This window comes from Cynoglossus semilaevis, chromosome 9, assembly GCF_000523025.1.
Source record: "Cynoglossus semilaevis isolate Cse_v1.0 chromosome 9, Cse_v1.0, whole genome shotgun sequence".
NCBI lineage: Eukaryota > Metazoa > Chordata > Actinopteri > Pleuronectiformes > Cynoglossidae > Cynoglossus > Cynoglossus semilaevis.
The window spans coordinates 19,280,845-19,298,079 of NC_024315.1; the positions used below are offsets into that span (position 1 = coordinate 19,280,845).

Genomic DNA, 17,235 nt, shown 5'->3' on the forward strand with positions numbered 1-17,235 from the left:
GACCCACAATTGAAGTGTATCAAGTAAAAAAAAAAAACACTGTTCCTCATATGAAATATGGTGGAGGATCAGGCATGGTGTTTGTGGAAGGAGCTCAACCATGGTGTACCGAGAAGGCACCCTTCAAACCTGAGACATCTTGAGCAGTTTTCTCACGAGCCGTGGGCCAAAAACCTGTTGACAGGTGCAGAAGACTCATTTACAGTTACAGAATTAAATTTGTTAAGTTTGATTGCAGTGATTGCCTCAAAATCGACAAAATATTAAGGGAAACAGTATTTTTTCTTCAAGTCACTTTATTAGGCGTTTTTGAATGATTCTGTTGAACCACAATTCAAAAGCAATGACTTGATTTTTATTGGTTAATTTTCAGTTGTTGTTTTTTTTCCGTCAGTTTTACGTTATTTCAGTTCAGACCATTGTTGTTATTCCTTTTGTTAAAAAAATGTACAATTTGGGATTACGTCGTTATCTCCCATAAATTTATTAAGAAAGTTTTGTTAAATAATTTTGACATATTGAGTTAAAACTCGCCAACTAGTTTTTGCGGGAACTAGTTGTGGAGCCGAGAGAATGAATAGATAGATAAAAAGAAAGAAAGAACTTTATTGATGCCTCGGGAGTTCCCTTTAGGATAGTTTGGTCTAGATTGTTATTGTTGTTAACTATACACATACACATACTAAAGTACTATACTATACTATATTACACATACTATATTATTGTTCTATTTATATAATCAAGTGTAGTATGAATATAGTATAAATTAATATATGTGCACACATACATACATACACTTAATATAAAATATATATTTTATATAAAGTGATTTGAAAAGCATGGCAGAAAATACGGTAGCATATATACTATATACATGTATATATACATACACACATATACTGTACACATTATATTGTTGTTAACTATACACATACTAAAGTACTACACTATATACTATATACTATATTACACATACTATATTATTGTCCTATTTATATAATCAAGTGTACTATGAATATAGTATAAATGAATATATGTACACACATACATACACATGCACGTACTGTAAATATATATTTTATATTGAGTGATTTGAAACGCATGGCAGAACATACGGTAGCATATATACCATATACATATATATATACATACATACACACATATACAGTATACATGTAATACAATATATATCAATATATCTATATTAAGTCAGTGTAGTAAAAGGCGTGGTAGAACATGGATCTATATGTACGGTATTTATATATATATATGTAATACGTGTATGGGAGTCAGTCTAGAAGCCCTTCAAGGCTTTGAGCGCCTTGGTTTGACCGCTAGATGGCAGTTTAGAGTTAATACTCCATGAGTAAAACACAGTGTGAAAATAACAAACGTGAAATTATATATTTTAATATATAAGTCGCACTTGAGTATAAGTCACAAACCCAGCCAAAGGATGAAAAAAAGTGTGACTTATAGTCCGGATCCCCCCCCTCATTTGTGAGTTTTTTTTTTTTTGTTTGTTTGTTCCTTTTTTTTCATAATACAAAACATGTGTTTTTAACTTAACTTGAAAGATTTACACAATATACTGTATATACACAAGTATTTGCACACAGATATTGACCCAAGCAAACTACCCCCCCCTCATTTGTGAGTTTTTTTTTTTTTGTTTGTTTGTTTTTTTAATGTCAAAATGTCCATCCTTAGGTGAACCAGCAGATGTCAGCATTCTCTCTGAATGGTACGGGTGGCCAGATGACGTTTAGCCAGCCATCATCATCTATGGGTGGATGGACTGCAGCTGGATCTGCCCCGACTCTGAGTACACAGCTATGGAAGTAAATCTTCAGACACATGGTGGTGGGATTAAAAAAAAAAAAAAAGGAAATCTAGATCACACAAAAAGTACAATGAATTTGCTGTTTGCTTGGTCTTTCACAAACTGAACTGATGGCCAAATACTCACGGACCTTCAAAAGCTACCACATTCTCTCCCCCCGCCGCCCCACCCCCCCTCTCTCTCCATGTGTTTTTTTCTCTTTTTGTGAGTCAACTGGAGGGTGTGACTATATCGTAGCATTATCGTTTTTGATCTTAACTTTTCATGGGAGAAAGAAAGAAAAAAAAAGCAAGGTTCCAACAGAAATTATACCACCATATGGAGAAAAAGCTGCAGGACCAGTTACACACAATTTCATTGTATCACTTTATAAATATAAGATTATAGAACGTTTAAACGAATCATATTTAAAGGGGCAAGGTCCACTATATTGTCTGTCAAGTACTGCTTGCATATACTGTGTGTATAACCTTTCAGAGTACTTTTGTTTTCCCTATAAAATTAAAGTAACAACCAACATCTTACCCTTGACCCCTGTCTTGTGTTGACAAACATTCTGTTTAATATTTGGATCTGCCCATGTTTGGAGGTTCATACAAATACGCCATCTCTAGTTTTGAAAATAAATGAAAACCGTGAAAAATATTACAAAGGCTATATATATATTTAGAGTATGCTGGAAAGAAAAAGACTATTTTTTTTCTCAATTGAGGGGAGGGAACAAACTAGGCTTGGCCTACACCAATGTCAAAGAGGCATGCAGGGCAACACCCTGCCCCAACCTAGGATCTTCAGACCATCAGTCTGTATTACTAATTTCAAGCACATAAAGCCCTGTGGATCAGGGAGAGAAGGAAGTGAGGGTTTGGCCAGCAGGACGGGCATGGGCTGGGACATGTTTAAAGCAACGGCTGCAGACAATAATCAAATGCAGGTGGGGCAGTAAGTTGAGTCTATGTCTATGGACTTCCAGAAAATGGATACTTGGTAATGTAGAAAGGATAGAACCGGGCTTTTAAATCTGGGAATAGGGTGAACTGCTAGAACTGTGCCACTTGAGTTGACAAGCCTGCCAATGGTCAGAGCATGCAGGGCTTCATCCATGAGTCCATAAACACAAAACAAAGTTGGCAATACATAAAAACAATGGTTATATAAAATTGTCTGTGAAAACAGTTACGGTATTTTCCTGGTTATATAAAAAGTTTAACATAAAAGATAAAGGTCTGTGAAAACAGTTACGGTATTTTCCGCACTATAAGATGCTCCAGAGTTTAAGTTGCACCAGCCAAAAACTGCATAATGAGGAAGAAAAAGAAAACATACATATGTAAGTTGCTTCGGAGTATAAGCGGCACTAGTCAAAGGATGAAAAAAAGTGCGACTTACAGGAGTTGTATAGAAGTCTAGAGTGCCCTCCAGCGGCTGTTGGTGTGAAAATAACGAATGTGTACATTTTCAGTTGTACAGGAGTAGCAGATACTGGTACATAAGCCTAGAGTGCCCTCTGGTGGCTGTAAAAATGAAACTAGCAAAAGTGAAATTCTATGTTCGCACCTGAGTATAAGTCTCAAACCCATCTAAAAAAATTGCGACTTATTGTCCGAAAAGATATGGTACATTTAAAATGTGTTTAATACACAAGACAAAAATGTGTCCTTGGAGGCACTGAAATTATCTTGAAAACCAAAGGGGGGGGGGGGGCGGCAGAGAAAGTTTTGGAACCACTGACTTAACCGATTTCTTTATAATAAGCCATAGACTTAAATTAGAAAATATAAAATAATTAGAATCTCACTCAAGCAAAACTCTTATAAGGTAAATATGCCTTACTCAACACTGGAATTCTTTTGTTCCTTTCTTGCCCTGACATTGAAGCACTTCTTTGCACCTTTGAAGTTTTTTTTTTTTTTTAATCAGACTGTTTGTTTAAACACCAGACACGCCCTGGTTGAATACATTTCACCGCACAACTATGCAGTACACGGAACACTCTCTAAAGTAATCTATTCATTTCATAATCTCAGTTTGTTATAATGGAACGCAGCACATGTATTTGCCACCTAGCTGTTGTAAGCACTAGGGGCCCCACCCAGAACACCACCCAGTGGACACTCCCAGTTCTCCCAGATTATATGCAGGGTGTGGTTCCTCAAACCAGCCATGCTTGCTTAACACCTACTTAATAGTCCTCCTGCGCAGCCAAGTCGCAGCCACATGCCTTTTTATTGACAGAGGCTTACACAAAACAATACCACACCTATTGTGGCACCGTTTGGGAAGAAACAACCAGCATAAACCAAACTCGTGGTGGCACGTTGAACGTTGAATCTGTTTCGCGTTTGCCTCGCTTCGGCGTCCGCACTGTCGAGAATTTTTTTTTTTCTGAGGAAGGTCAGCTGTACTGTATCTGAGACTTTTAGCACACAGTCATGGTATTCCCTCCAGCTTGTGAAAACGTTCTCATGTGTGATTGCTTTTTTTAGAAGACAAAGTCACTATTACAAGCAAGACTACAAATTCCAAGGATTCAAAGATCACATTTGCACAAGCGTAGCAACCTCTTGATTTCCAGAATCATAAATCTTGCGTTAACCAAACTCACTGCCATCAGCGGATTGCTCCATGATAGCCTACATGGCTTTTTATGGATCAGTTAAACAGTTATTAATTTGTCAATCACAGTGTTGTCCCTTGGACTCACAATCGATAAAGTGCTTTATTGCAGCGGTCCCTAACCTTTTTTGGACCAAGGACTGGTTGGCCAGTACCAGCTGTTACTGCGGGCCAGTGATACCAGTTGAAGGATCATTAAATTTCAGGAGTAAAATATATCGGAGTATGAATGACCTATTGTTTCGAAACATTTCCAGATTGTCGTTCATTGAAAAAAGTAAATGCATATAAACTGGATTCTTTGCGAATGAAGTAACTTAGTGAAACTGAAATACATTTTTTTCCACTGTGTCCCACTGCGTCCTGGTATCAAACGACTTACAACCCGGCACCAGTCCCCGGACCAGTGGGGACCCCTGCTTGACTGTACTTACTTACTATACAAAATCGACTTTATATTGATTATTTAGGAAGGAATTTTCTTTTTATATATTTACCCAAAGCTGTTAAACTCCATTGAGGCAAATAAAAATGACTGCCAAACAAAACAACAGTCTCTTTCAAACTCCCACAATCATCTTGTCAGTTGAATGTCAGTTGCTGAATCAAAAAACAATTTGTACAAGCTATTTACTAATTCAAGGAACCCATAAATCTTCCTTTGCTCTAACTTCAGGGGATGATGTAATAACGTAAATGGCAAGAAGCCAAGACAGGAAGAAAAGAACAAAAAAATGCTGTTAACAAATTAGCATCAAATTGGATTCCTGTAGCTCTTTGTGCATAAGATTTGTATCTTAAAAAAAAAAAAAACTATCCCTTTATTATTTATTGTAGGAAGCAGGTTCATACGAATATGTTTGCCCCTTATCCCCAAAAATAAAACGAGGAGTTTTCAGACTCTTTTATTTCACACATTTAAAAGAAAATATTTTCCCATACCTTAAAGTTGTCCATTTTATGCTAGCATAAATGGGGCACAGATTCAATGGGCAACAGCAAACGCAAAAGCGAGAATTAAAAATTACAGCCTTCTTCGCAATATTATTACTATCAGGCATTCATTTTACACTTTCCGCCTTCGACCAATCATGACATTCTGCTTTCAAATGTTTATCGTGCTGTATTCTGATATCCAGAGGCTAACCCCAGTCATTTACTTAGTCAATTATTGATGTCGGTTTTATAACACAACCTGAGTACACAACAGAGGTTAAAGTATCGTCAAGATAGCTCGTTTCTTTGCACAATGACCTTCTTTGTTTAGTTACTCACTGGTGGCATTATTGCTGGGAGTTTTCTATCCATTTGTGTTCTGGCTACTTGGTAACCGTCTCCATGTAAAACAACAGAAAAGGGCTTAACGGCAAACATTAGTCATATTCTTGGGAGTGTCTTGTTTAAAGTACCTCTCTGGCCCCCTTTGCTTATTTGCTCAGTGATTTTTTTTTTTTTTTTTAGAGGCGCTGAGCTGAGCTCCTTTTTTCCTAAATCAACAAGTCTCCCGCACCAGAGAACTGAACCATTGTTCGCTCTTTCCTGACAACAGCTCTTGTTACATAACAAGATGACGAGATTTCCTCCTATGGTACAGATTTTTTTTTTTTTTTTTTTTTTGGAAATGAAAGTCATTGAGAATTTGATTTTTTAGTTTACTGGCAGTTTTATTTGTTCACACACACACACACGTACAAACACGCCCATGTCAAACACTTATTATTATTCCATTTGCAACTTCAAAACAATTCATGATTCATTCCTGAAGTCAAATAGGCCTGTTGTTCAGCATTTTATTCAGCGTGGCTCGACTTGTCGCGTGAAACGGCTTCGGTGACATCAGCGCGTGCCTGTTTGTCTGCGTGTCTTAGAACTTTTTTGTCTGCCAGTCGGTCCTCTTAGCTTCGCACAGTCGTTGTTGTGATTGTGGTCTTGGAGCCTCCTGTAAAAATAAAAAATAAATAAATAAATACAATTTTAACGCCGGCCATGCTGCGGTGCAATACCTCCTATGAAGCCAGGAATTTGCTTACCCGTACTGAGTGGTCTGTCATGTGATAATACGGAGAAAAGAGAAAAGAAGAAACAAAGTGAGAGGAAAATACTGATTGCAAGCCTTTCGTATCAGATCACTCTTGTCTCCTCAATGGGCGTCTACCTGGACTCCTCTGTCTCCAGCAGGCCCCTGTAGGTGGCGATCTCCTGCTCCAGCCTGGTCTTAATATCCAGCAGCATCTTATAGTCTTGACCCTGTTGCTCAATGCTGGCGCGCACGTTGCCCAGTTCAGCTTCTAGCATGTTGATGGTGTTCTGGAATCCGCCAAGCATGGCGCTGTAACGATTTTCTGTCTCTGCTAATGTGTTCTCCAGCGCTCCTTTCTAAAGGGAAGGAAAGGGAACACACTCCCTGAGTGGCATGTTTCGGACAGGTCAGCAAAAAAATGTAACATTATTGTGTATGGGCCACCCTCCCCCAGTAGGGAGGAATGGAGAGATGTGTTTCTCTTGCAAGAATAGTTGAAGGATTATCTTAAGCTGGGCAGAGATAAAAAAGGGAGGAGAATGGCCGTTTATGTGCCGTACACCCTAACATTCCTGAAGTGTGATTCAGTGCCTCATGTTTCCCCTTATGTGCTGTGTTCTGTGCCAAAGCGTTTCGTTATTTGAGTCCAGAATCTTTTGCCTTTTTTGTCTCTCTTTTCGAACCACTACCTCTCTTCCTATTTTCTTTCTTATTTTCTAAGTCTGTCTGTCTTTCTGTCTTTCTTTTGTTCTTCCTAATACATAGTCTCTTAGACTTTTTTTGTTTTTCATGCCTTTCCCATTCAGATGGGTTTGGGTTGTTGTTTGTTTTTTGTTTGTTTTTTGTTTGTTTTTTTGTCTTACCATGCTAAGCTGTGACTGCAGCTCAATCTCCAAGCCCTGCAGTGTGCGCCGTAGGTCACTGATCTCTGTCTTGGACGTCTGGATTGTTTCAGTGCTGACAGCTACCTCCTTAGACAGGCTGGCTGACTGTATTGGGGAAATAAAAAAAAAAAGTTTGATATAGACATGACGTTTACTTACTTACTTAGATGGGGCGTTAGCGAGTTTAACTTGTGGCTAATTAGTTTTACCTGATCATTAAACCAGGCCTCCTGATCCCGTCTGTGTTTATCAGTGATCGCTTCATACTGTTGACGGATCTCGTCCAGGATTTTGTTGAGGTCTACCTGAGGTGCGGCGTCAACCTCCACGTTGACTGTGCCAGTAAGCTGGGAGCGCATCGCTGCAAGGTCCTTAAATGCATGAAAACATTAGGCATCAGGGCGAGATCATCTTTAAGCAGCATTTCGACAGTGGCTTTGAACTGAACTAGCTGTTTTCCAAAACAGGACTGGTTTTCGGCGTAGCCCGAGAAATGGCGTCAGTTACCTCTGCGTGATTTTTCTTGAGGTAAGCCAGCTCATCCTGCAACCCTTCGATCTGCATTTCCAGGTCGGCCTTTGTCAAGGTGGTCTGGTCAAGGAGACGGCGCAGGTTGGCAATATCGGCCTCAACCGACTGGCGCATCATGAGCTCATGCTCGAATCTAATAAGAGTTGTAGCGTAAAAGAAACACGAATAAGTAACAGGAATGCATATACGCACGGATGCATGTATACACGCATAGATTTGGTCCTCACTTGGTTTTGAAGTCGTCGGCAGCGAGTTTGGAGTTGTCAATCTGCAGCAGGACGTTGGCGTTGGCAATGGTCGCAGCGGCGATCTGAAAGCAACAGCAGTGACAACAAATGATGTTAATAAAGGAAAAATGAATCAACAGGTGAGATAGAATAGAAATCAAAAAAAACAAAAAAACCAAATCTATCATACCTTGTCCTTCAGATCGTTGATAATGGCCCAGTAGTTGCTGTAGTCCCTCTCTGCTGCGGGCCCCTTCTTCTCGTAGTACTCTCGGATCTGCACTTCCAGCTTGGCATTCGCCGCCTCCAGGGAACGGACCTTTTCAAGGTAGGAGGCCAGGCGGTCATTCAGGTTCTGCATGGTGGCCTTCTCATTGAGATGAATGGAGCTCTGGTCCGCGGCACTGGACAGATTGAAGCCACCGCTACCACACATGGACATTCCTCCACCATAGCTACCGCCACCACCCATGGCCATTCCTCCACCATAGCCAGAGGAAACGGTGCGCGAGACGGAAGAAGAAATGCGCGGGCCTCCGTAGCTGAGGCCGGACACACTGTAAGCCTTGGTGGGAACACTGGATGTGTAGCTGCGACTTTGTCTGATGCTTCTGGTGTTCATTATGGCTGGAAATCGTCTGCGGGTTCACAGGAGAACTGAAAGGAGTGCTGCTGAGCTGCTGAAGACAAGCAGGACGGTGAGGGTTCAATAACGCGGACAGGCTCTTCATATAGTGCGTGACTGGGGCGGGCCTGGCTTCAAGGAGGAAGGGAGGGAGGCAGAGAACGAAGGAGGGAGTTTCCCTTTACACTCCTACCACAGGCTGTTGCAGTGTGGGACCATTTTCTTTCCTACAGGATCAGAGTTCATTTTTCTAAATCCCTTTCTGTGTGTGTGTGTGTGTGTGTTTTAGTTTACCATGAGTCAATCATTAAACCGTATGAAAAGAAAAATCATTTTTTTCCTCTTTTTCCTTTCACCGTGGGTTGACGCAGTAATGTTTCAGTAATGTCTTTAGTGTCAGCAAATACTATTACATAAAGAGGTTGGTTTATAAAGTGTAAGTATGTCATTGATTTCACTTATTATGGTGTTCGGTGTTTCACAGTATCCAGCATGTAGCATATCCTTCCCAGTCCTGTAGATGGTGCTATTATACGAAGCCTTTTCTGCTGGACTAAACTGTCCCGGAATCTGTAATTTATCAGCCCCACCCCAGTTAAAAAAAAAAAACCCCAACCTTCCTTAATAGCAAAACAAAATGTCTTCTTTAACCAATCAGATTTTGACTAGTTGGCGACACCGAGGCCATTTAACAGGCATGCAGTTATGTTGGCATTTTGAGTGCGTCGATTGAGTGTTCTTTGACCATGCGGTCAAAGATTTGTAGTATTAGCAGTGTGTGTGCTAGGTCATAGGTTATTTTGTTGTTGTTGTTGTTGTTGGTGGTGGTGGTCTGTGAAAAGACATAATGATGTCTAGCGGTGAAATAGGCAGCTAGGCAGCTAGGCATCTAGCATGTTAGTGGTATTTTAGCACTGTGCTGGCACATATCATATCATATTTTGTCACGAATCATACCAAAACTTTGACCGAGAATATCTGCCAATATCAGTGCCATCGCGTAACCTTGATTACTCCTATTTTGAAGTCGTTAATAATATGTGTATGTCTTTGTATGTCTTTGTATGTTTCTACATTGCTAAATATATTAGGTTTATGTCACCTAAATGATGCTGTCGCACCATTTTTGTCAAGGACTAAAACCCACAGTTAAGTTAATTTTTTCGGACAATAATATATTAAAATATATAATTACACTTTTGTTAGTTTTTACACTGACAGCCGCTAGAGGGCACTCTAGGCTTGCGTACCACTATCTGCTACTCCTGTACCACAAGGTAACCATTTCTTCTACACTGGTAAATATTTCATCTGTACAAAAAAAAAACAAACTTCCAACAAAAAGGAAAAACAAGAAATAAGGTAAAAACATGTTCCCAGGACAAAATACTTTCTCAAAATACTGCTTATCACCCATTGCAGGGGGGGGGAAGGGTTTGCATATAGAACAAGGTTCCACTATGATCTCATCCTTTGACCTTGGGCAAAACTATCTCCCCCTCTTCCCCCGGAAAAACAACAACTGAATTCTTGTGATTTTTCCTTGAGCGGGGCTTATTGTTCTTTTTTTGAAGTGTATATTAAAAGAAGTACTTTTTGATCATACGGTATGTGAATATGAGATAGGATTGAGTGGGAGCAATGGAGCAACGGAGCAAGTGTTGTGTTGTGTTTCTTTTTATTGGACAGCGCCACCAGTTCCAGCATGTTTCACACATCGCCTTGACTTTTTAACTACAATACACTATTCACACAACCCTGTTGTATGTGTGCGCGACTGTTTATCTGCCATCCTCCCTCTTCCTCTAGCCACCCCTCCCCCTACACTTCCTCCTATAACAGCACCCCCTAAAGGTGTCGGCATGTCATTAAGCCTCACACAAAAAGTGTTTTATGGTCTTGAATTTTTTATTTTTATTTTTATTAGACAGTGCAATGAACATTATTTGTCATTTGAATAAACAGTAATCAATTGCTGAGACGATTTCAGTTACACACCTGACTCTACATGAACCATAGATTTAACGTGAGTGTGAACGGTTGTTGGTCTCTATATGAGGACATGTATTCAACGAATGCTAATAACAAGTCAAGGTTATGTTATCTGAGTAAACACTGTCTAAGTCGAAGCAAACGTACACAAACATTGCTCACATTTCTTTGTCCTGAGACCCTTTACACTGTAAAATGTCCTTACATGAATTTAGAGTAACTGGTTTATGTCACGGCAAGACACTCAACGCTGTTTTACTTTGATTTGAATATTCAGGCCATTTTGACCTTTTCTCTTTATCACAAAATTCCTTGCGTAATCCTGTAGTTATTTTTCCATCATGCCTTCCCTCGGGGACAGAAATGTTTTCACGCCCCACCCCTCTGATCTGAATCTGATAAGATGTTATTTTCCAATCTGTACAAACCACTGCATGAGTTGCCGCCACCTAGTGACCGGAGTGACTGTTTATCGTTCAAGCGGCACACTTCTGTCCAGCAAGCTATGTATATTACAATGGAACCCCCCCCCCACTCCCCAACTCCCACAGGACATGCCCCACTATATGTTTATGTGTGAGCTCAGGCGGTTCCTTCGAATCAACAGGGGAGGACATAAGCTCCAGTCCCACGGGCGTTAGCACGTCCTGCAAAGCGGCTCCGTTTGTGGTGATGTATTTTGTCCTTTGGAAATTCTCTCTAAGTTTTTCGGAGGTCCCAGCAACATAAGGAATGACAATGTTGTTCCGTTTGTTACCGTCCTACCGTCCTTTTGAAGAAAGGCCCAATTGGGGTAGCCACAGGTCTTTAAAGCTCCTTTGATGTGGGACTGGTCCCCTTAGCCTTGTCCTCCTCTTGTGAAGGAATGTGTTTGGCCCTGGTGATTCAGGGTGCTGATAACTCCCAATTTGTGTTGTAACGGGTGATGATGTGAGTCAAAGTAAATACTGGTCGGTGCGGGTGGGTTTCCTGCAGACGTCAATGTAAAGGTTTCTGTCTTCCTTTATGTGTACCACCAACCATGTCCCCTTTAACAGCACCCATCTTACGCAGCGATCTTATGCGCTTTAGGAAGTCCGTAGATGTGTGGGATGGAGACACCCATCCCATGATTTTTTGGATTTTTTTTTCCGATTAAATGACCTGGATGGCTGAGAACCTACACAGACTTTTGTGCAACATCTTTCTGTCTAAATGTCCCATGTTACAATGTGGACACCTGCGGCTTATAGAAAAGTGCAGTCTATGTACAGTATGTACAATTAATTTTTTTTTATTAATGGATGCGGCTTATATTCAGGTGTGCTCAATAGTCCAGAAATTACGGTACTCACTCACGACTCCATGCTCCAATGCTGCCAATGCATTCCGCACGACGTGACAACTGTGATTCATTGTCACTAAAGACATACTTTACAATTTTGCCATTAAGTGAGGACCAACTGTATTTTGTACTGTGTCACAAAAACGTTGTTTTTCCTTGCTGTTTCCACATGTTTTTTGGGGTTTTTTTGCCTTAAAAATATAGGCACTATAAATACAAGCAGTGTTTTGATAGGCTGGCTATCATTTTAGAATCAGGGGTGTGATTGGACTGTTCAAGTTCAAAACATGGACTTGTGAGTGAAGAGTTGATGTTAAAAATCTGGCTTTGCCAAGGCTGTAGTGAAAAGTGAATGTTACCCACTGCTAATGTTCATGGAAAGGACACATTTATTCATACTAATAAAAAATATTAAGGTACTTGGTAGAAATCATAGCAAAGCCACTGAGACAAGCACGAAGAGACAGCTGCATAACTTCAACAGAACAGATGGGAGGGAGTGCGTTACACAAATCAGAAATAAAACAGGGCATGCCTAAAGACCATAAAAACATTTTTTTTTAGTTAAATGCTGTTAGTTATTTTTACTTCTTTCTTCTTTCATAAATATGTACGGTTTATTCAAGTAATGCATGTTTGACTATAATAACATTTTGTTTATCACTTGGTTCTGTTACGCTAAAGTAATGCAGTGGTTGGCAATTATTTTCTGTCATGCCCCCTCCCCCTTGGGAACAGAATTGTTTTCACGCCCCCCTCCCTGTAAGTAAGTCTCAAGTCTTTGCACTCAAGTCCGAGTCAGGTCTCAAGTCAAGACAGGCAAAGTCCGAGTCGAGTCCAAGTCAAGACTAAAAAGTGTCAAGTCAAGTCCCAAGTCCTTACGTTTCTATAATCATATATTTACACAGATCACTTTGGGTTTTGGAGAAAGTATCAATTCTTGTCGAGTCAAAGGGCCCAAGTCCAAGTTAAGTCACGGGTCATTGATGTTAAAGTCCAAGTCGAGTTGCAAGTCTCTTTGCATTTTGTCAAGTCGAGTCTAAAGTCATCAAATTGACGACTCGAGTCTGACTCGAGTCCAAGTCTTGTGACTCGAGTCCACACCTCTGGAACCTGATAACATGTATATTTTAATCTGTACAAACCACTGTATTCAGTTGCTGCCACCTAGTGACTGGAGGCTTGTTATCATTCAAGATATGATATTTTTGCAGGCTCTCAGAAAACAATGTTTAAGTTAAGTTAAGTTAAGTTAAGAAAAGTCCACATTACCTCCATGGAATGCTTAGAAAATACACGTTCTTTCCATCTTAGCCGTATGCGGAAGCAGATGCAACGGTGTAGTCACTAGTCTTCTCAGCAACTATGCCGCTGAGACACTTAGGTCTGACCCAAGTAGTGGACAAAAGAAGGAAGTTATCCATTATCTTAAATAGATGGGGGGAAAAAACAATCATTTTGTCTAGCAGCTCTGCTTCAAGCTGTAAAATGGGGAATTCATTTTTCTTTTTCTTTTTTTTTTAAAGATAATAATAATAATAATAATAACTGCATGACATTTGTATTCCTTATTTCTTATGTCATTTCATTCTACATGACATTTTTATTCCTTATTTCTTATGTCATTTCATTGTGCTTCTAGAACAAACACAAAACCTAAAACAAACCTTAAGGTCCTGAATTCAATCATTCACATGTTAACGTTAACGTTTTGTATTACTATAACAAGTACCCTTTTCTGTACTATAAGTCGCACTTTTTTTCATTTTCTTTAGCTGGGTTTGCAACCTATACTCAGGTGCGACTTACATATTAAAATATACAATTTCACATGTTTGTTATTTTCACACTGACCGCCGCTAGAGGGCACTCTAGGCTTGTGTACTCGTATCTGCCACTCCCTTATCACTAAAAATGTACATGTTCGTTAGTTTCACACTGACAGCCGCTAGAGGGCACTGATGAGACTTATGCTTGAGCAACTTCAAGTCCAGAAAATACGGTACAAAAGTACAGGTACAAAATCGACACAAAACAAGCAGACACACAACAAAAATAAAAAGCGGAAAATTACAAAGGCCAGGGAATTCGTAGGACATAAAGAAGAACAAGAAAATGAAAAGATTTTGATCGCTGTAAATGTAAGATTTTTGTTATTGTTTCTCTCCTGGTCCTTGATGCTGGTTTGTGTGTTTGCGCTTTTTTGTTGTCTTTTTTTGCTGTCTTTATAGCAACATTTTACTTTGTAATAGGTAATGGTCCCAAAAGCCATTCAGGCTTTTTTAAACCGGGGAAGCTGAAGCTTGAAACAGATTTTTCTTTTCTCTTTTTAAGCTTCAATCTCTTGAATGTACCCCTTTAGTTAGACAAAACGAAACAGCTCGGACCCTAAAAGGGACATACCCCCCAGTTTGGGAACCAGTTTCAGAGAGATCTTCTTTTACTACCTTGTGTTTTTGCGACTACTACATTCTATTTAATACGGCTTTCCATTGCACCAAACCCAACTTTAAAGTGATTAATAACACGTTTGCAAAAAAAAAAGCTGAACACTTTCTTTTTTCTCTCTCGCACAATGACAGCACCCTTGAAACATTTCACTCATTCCAAGTCTAGGGTAGTGCCTTGTGCACAGGCAGATTTATTTGTGTAAGCAGAACAGCTCAGAGAGTTGCTGTAATGAGTCACAGATGTGGTTCATTGGAGACAATAAGGGCTGAGATGTCTCTGCCTGTCTCTCTCACATGCAACTGATTATCACACACAGCCACACCCAAACTATTTCACAGATGATAGAGCGGGCAAGGTGGGATTTTGTCCAATGCCGAAAAAAAAAAAGATGTGTAAAATGAATACCTGATAATAATAATGTAATTTTTAATCCTCGCTCTCGTTTTTCCATATCTTTTTGTGAACAGAAAATTGTCTTTAACGTGGTATTTTAGTAATCAATCTATCCATATCCATCATATCCATATCTATCCATGTCTAACAAATGGTAATATCAAATATTTTCTACCATGCACCCCCTAGCGAAGTGGTTCTCAAACTTGTTATACTCTGTACCACCTGGGAAAACATTGAGCTCTCTGAGTACCACCATGATGACCGACATTAGAATATAGCGATATATACGCGAGCAACAGACTTGCATTGCAGCAAAAAAAAAAAAAAAGGAAATAAATAAAAAGACCAGGAAAGAAGTTGTTGCACCCCCTATTGAGCGCCTGGTAATATTTATTTACTTATCTGTACAAACCACTGTATGAGTTGCTGGAACCAGCATTCTACATACCTATCCCCTGATTATCACTGTAGATTAATAAAGCCGACTCTGCTGCCATCTAGTGACTATAGGTTTGTTTATCGTTCAAGCGTGAATAAAGACAGTAAACACGTATATATCGCTACTGAATATAGCGATATATACGTGAGCAACAGACTTTCATTGCAGCAAAAAAAAAAAAAAAAGGAAATAAATAAAAAGACCAGGAAAGAAGTTGTTGCACCCCCTATTGAGCGCCTGGTAATATTTATTTACTTATCTGTACAAACCACTGTATGAGTTGCTGGAACCAGCATTCTACATACCTATCCCCTGATTATCACTGTAGATTAATAAAGCCGACTCTGCTGCCATCTAGTGACTGTATCGTGTTTATCGTTCAAGCGTGAATAAAGACAGTAAACTGGAATCCTCTCTCACGCCTCCTGTGACACCTCAAACTGCACCCTACCCCAGTGGGCACCATTATTTGAGAAGCACTGTCTTCATTAATTTTATCTGGTTTGAAGTGCTCCTCTATTTGTTCCATTTTTAAAAAAAAAAAACAAATTACAAAAATGGTTTTGAACAATACAATGAACTATAAATGTAATAGATGTAATAGATAAAGAAACGTTTTCCCCTTTTCACTTTTCCAGGTCATCTTGGTACATCTACCAACTCTCTTGTCGAGGCACTGACAAAACGCCACACCCTGTCTGCGTGAGTACACAAAGGTGTGTCACCGCCTCCTATCATGCCACACTACATTCAAATATTTTTCCAGCTGCTTCTAATCTAATCTAAAAAAAAAGGAACTCACTGCAACCCCAAAGGATTGCGATGGTATGCGGTGAAGAGAGGCACAGCAACATTTTTGTTTTAATTATCTCGATAGAACAAGTCTATCGAGATAATTAAAAGCAAAAATGTTTCTCCTCGTGGAGATAAGAAACCGATTAAAAAGTTCAAAAGTTTAACATGTACAGTGCCACAAGTTGTGTTTGGAGAAACAGATTTTTAACCCTAAACGTGTTAGAGACCAACAAAGTTACACAAAATAAGAAATACTGTGCTGACTGTCTGTCTTTTAGGAAATAGCCATAATACAGCAAGAAAAAAAAATACAGTGACACTGTAGTATTGGTCAAAGTAGTAGTAGTACTGATAATCATTATTAGTGTTTGTACTTGGAGTCACAGTCCTGGTGTTTGTAAAGGTTGTAGTATGCTGTGGAAAAAAATGATATTCTCTGCTATTATCAACCATTTGACTTGTGCTAAAACTCACGTATTCAATGAGAAAACACTGAAATGACCAGCCGGTTCCTGTAAGACCTTGACAATTGCGTGGCCATTCCTCCCTGTTTCTGAAGTTCTGTTGGCCAGAACATACACTATATTGCCAAAGGTATTCGCTCACCTGCCTTGACTCATACTATGAACTGAAGTGCCATCCCATTCCTAACCCAGAGTTCAATATGATGTCGGTCCACCTTTTGCAGCTATTACAGCTTCAACTCTTCTGGGAAGACTGTCCACAAGGTTGAGGAGAGTGTTTATAGGAATTTTTGACCATTCTTCCAAAAGCGCATTGGTGAGGTCACACACTGATGTTGGTCAAGAAGGCCCTAATTCATCCCAAAGGTGTTCTATCGGGTTCAGGTCAGGACTCTGTGCAGGCCAGTCAAGTTCATCCACACCAGACTCTGTCATCCATGTCTTTATGGACCTTGCTTTGTGCACTGGTGCACAGTCATGTTGGAAGAGGAAGGGGCTTTTCGAGTCCTTTTAAAGAAAATATAATAATATATTTACACAGATCAGTACCTCTCATTTTTTGTTGACCACCTTGTAGTCATCAATTACGGTTCATTAGATAAACTGTAAATCTTTTAAAGGAAAAAAA

At 39.6% G+C, this 17,235-nt stretch overlaps 2 protein-coding genes across 3 annotated transcripts in view; one reads left to right on the forward strand and one right to left on the reverse strand.

The window, feature by feature from the left end:
* LOC103384338 (stromal membrane-associated protein 1-like) overlaps positions 1–2,367 on the forward strand; it is a 13,414-nt gene extending 11,047 nt beyond the window's left edge. For both annotated transcript variants that reach the window (XM_008317824.3, XM_008317827.3), the window contains exon 10: positions 1,711–2,367. In XM_008317824.3, coding sequence (XP_008316046.1) covers positions 1,711–1,845 — 135 coding nt within the window. In that variant the 3' untranslated portion in view covers positions 1,846–2,367. The remainder of the gene's footprint in view (positions 1–1,710) is intronic.
* Positions 2,368–6,102: 3,735 nt separating this feature from the next.
* LOC103384339 (keratin, type I cytoskeletal 13-like) lies at positions 6,103–8,833 on the reverse strand. Its single transcript, XM_008317828.3, has 8 exons — positions 8,312–8,833; positions 8,122–8,204; positions 7,871–8,027; positions 7,573–7,734; positions 7,343–7,468; positions 6,615–6,835; positions 6,490–6,503; positions 6,103–6,398 (listed from the first exon to the last, which is right to left on the reverse strand). Exons 1-8 carry the CDS (start codon positions 8,741–8,743, stop codon positions 6,355–6,357), a joined length of 1,239 nt encoding a protein of 412 aa, XP_008316050.1. The 5' UTR covers positions 8,744–8,833; the 3' UTR covers positions 6,103–6,354.
* Positions 8,834–17,235: the final 8,402 nt, after the last annotated feature.

Excerpts from the sequence above, each read along its gene's own strand:
- LOC103384339 (XM_008317828.3), bottom strand. The coding sequence starts at position 8,743 with ATGAACACCAGAAGCATCAGACAAAGTCGCAGCTACACATCCAGTGTT. Across the intron at positions 8,205-8,311 it reads TCAACGATCTGAAGGACAAG|ATCGCCGCTGCGACCATTGC; the intron begins GTATGATAGATT and ends TGTTGCTTTCAG. Across the intron at positions 8,028-8,121 it reads GCCGACGACTTCAAAACCAA|ATTCGAGCATGAGCTCATGA; the intron begins GTGAGGACCAAA and ends AACTCTTATTAG.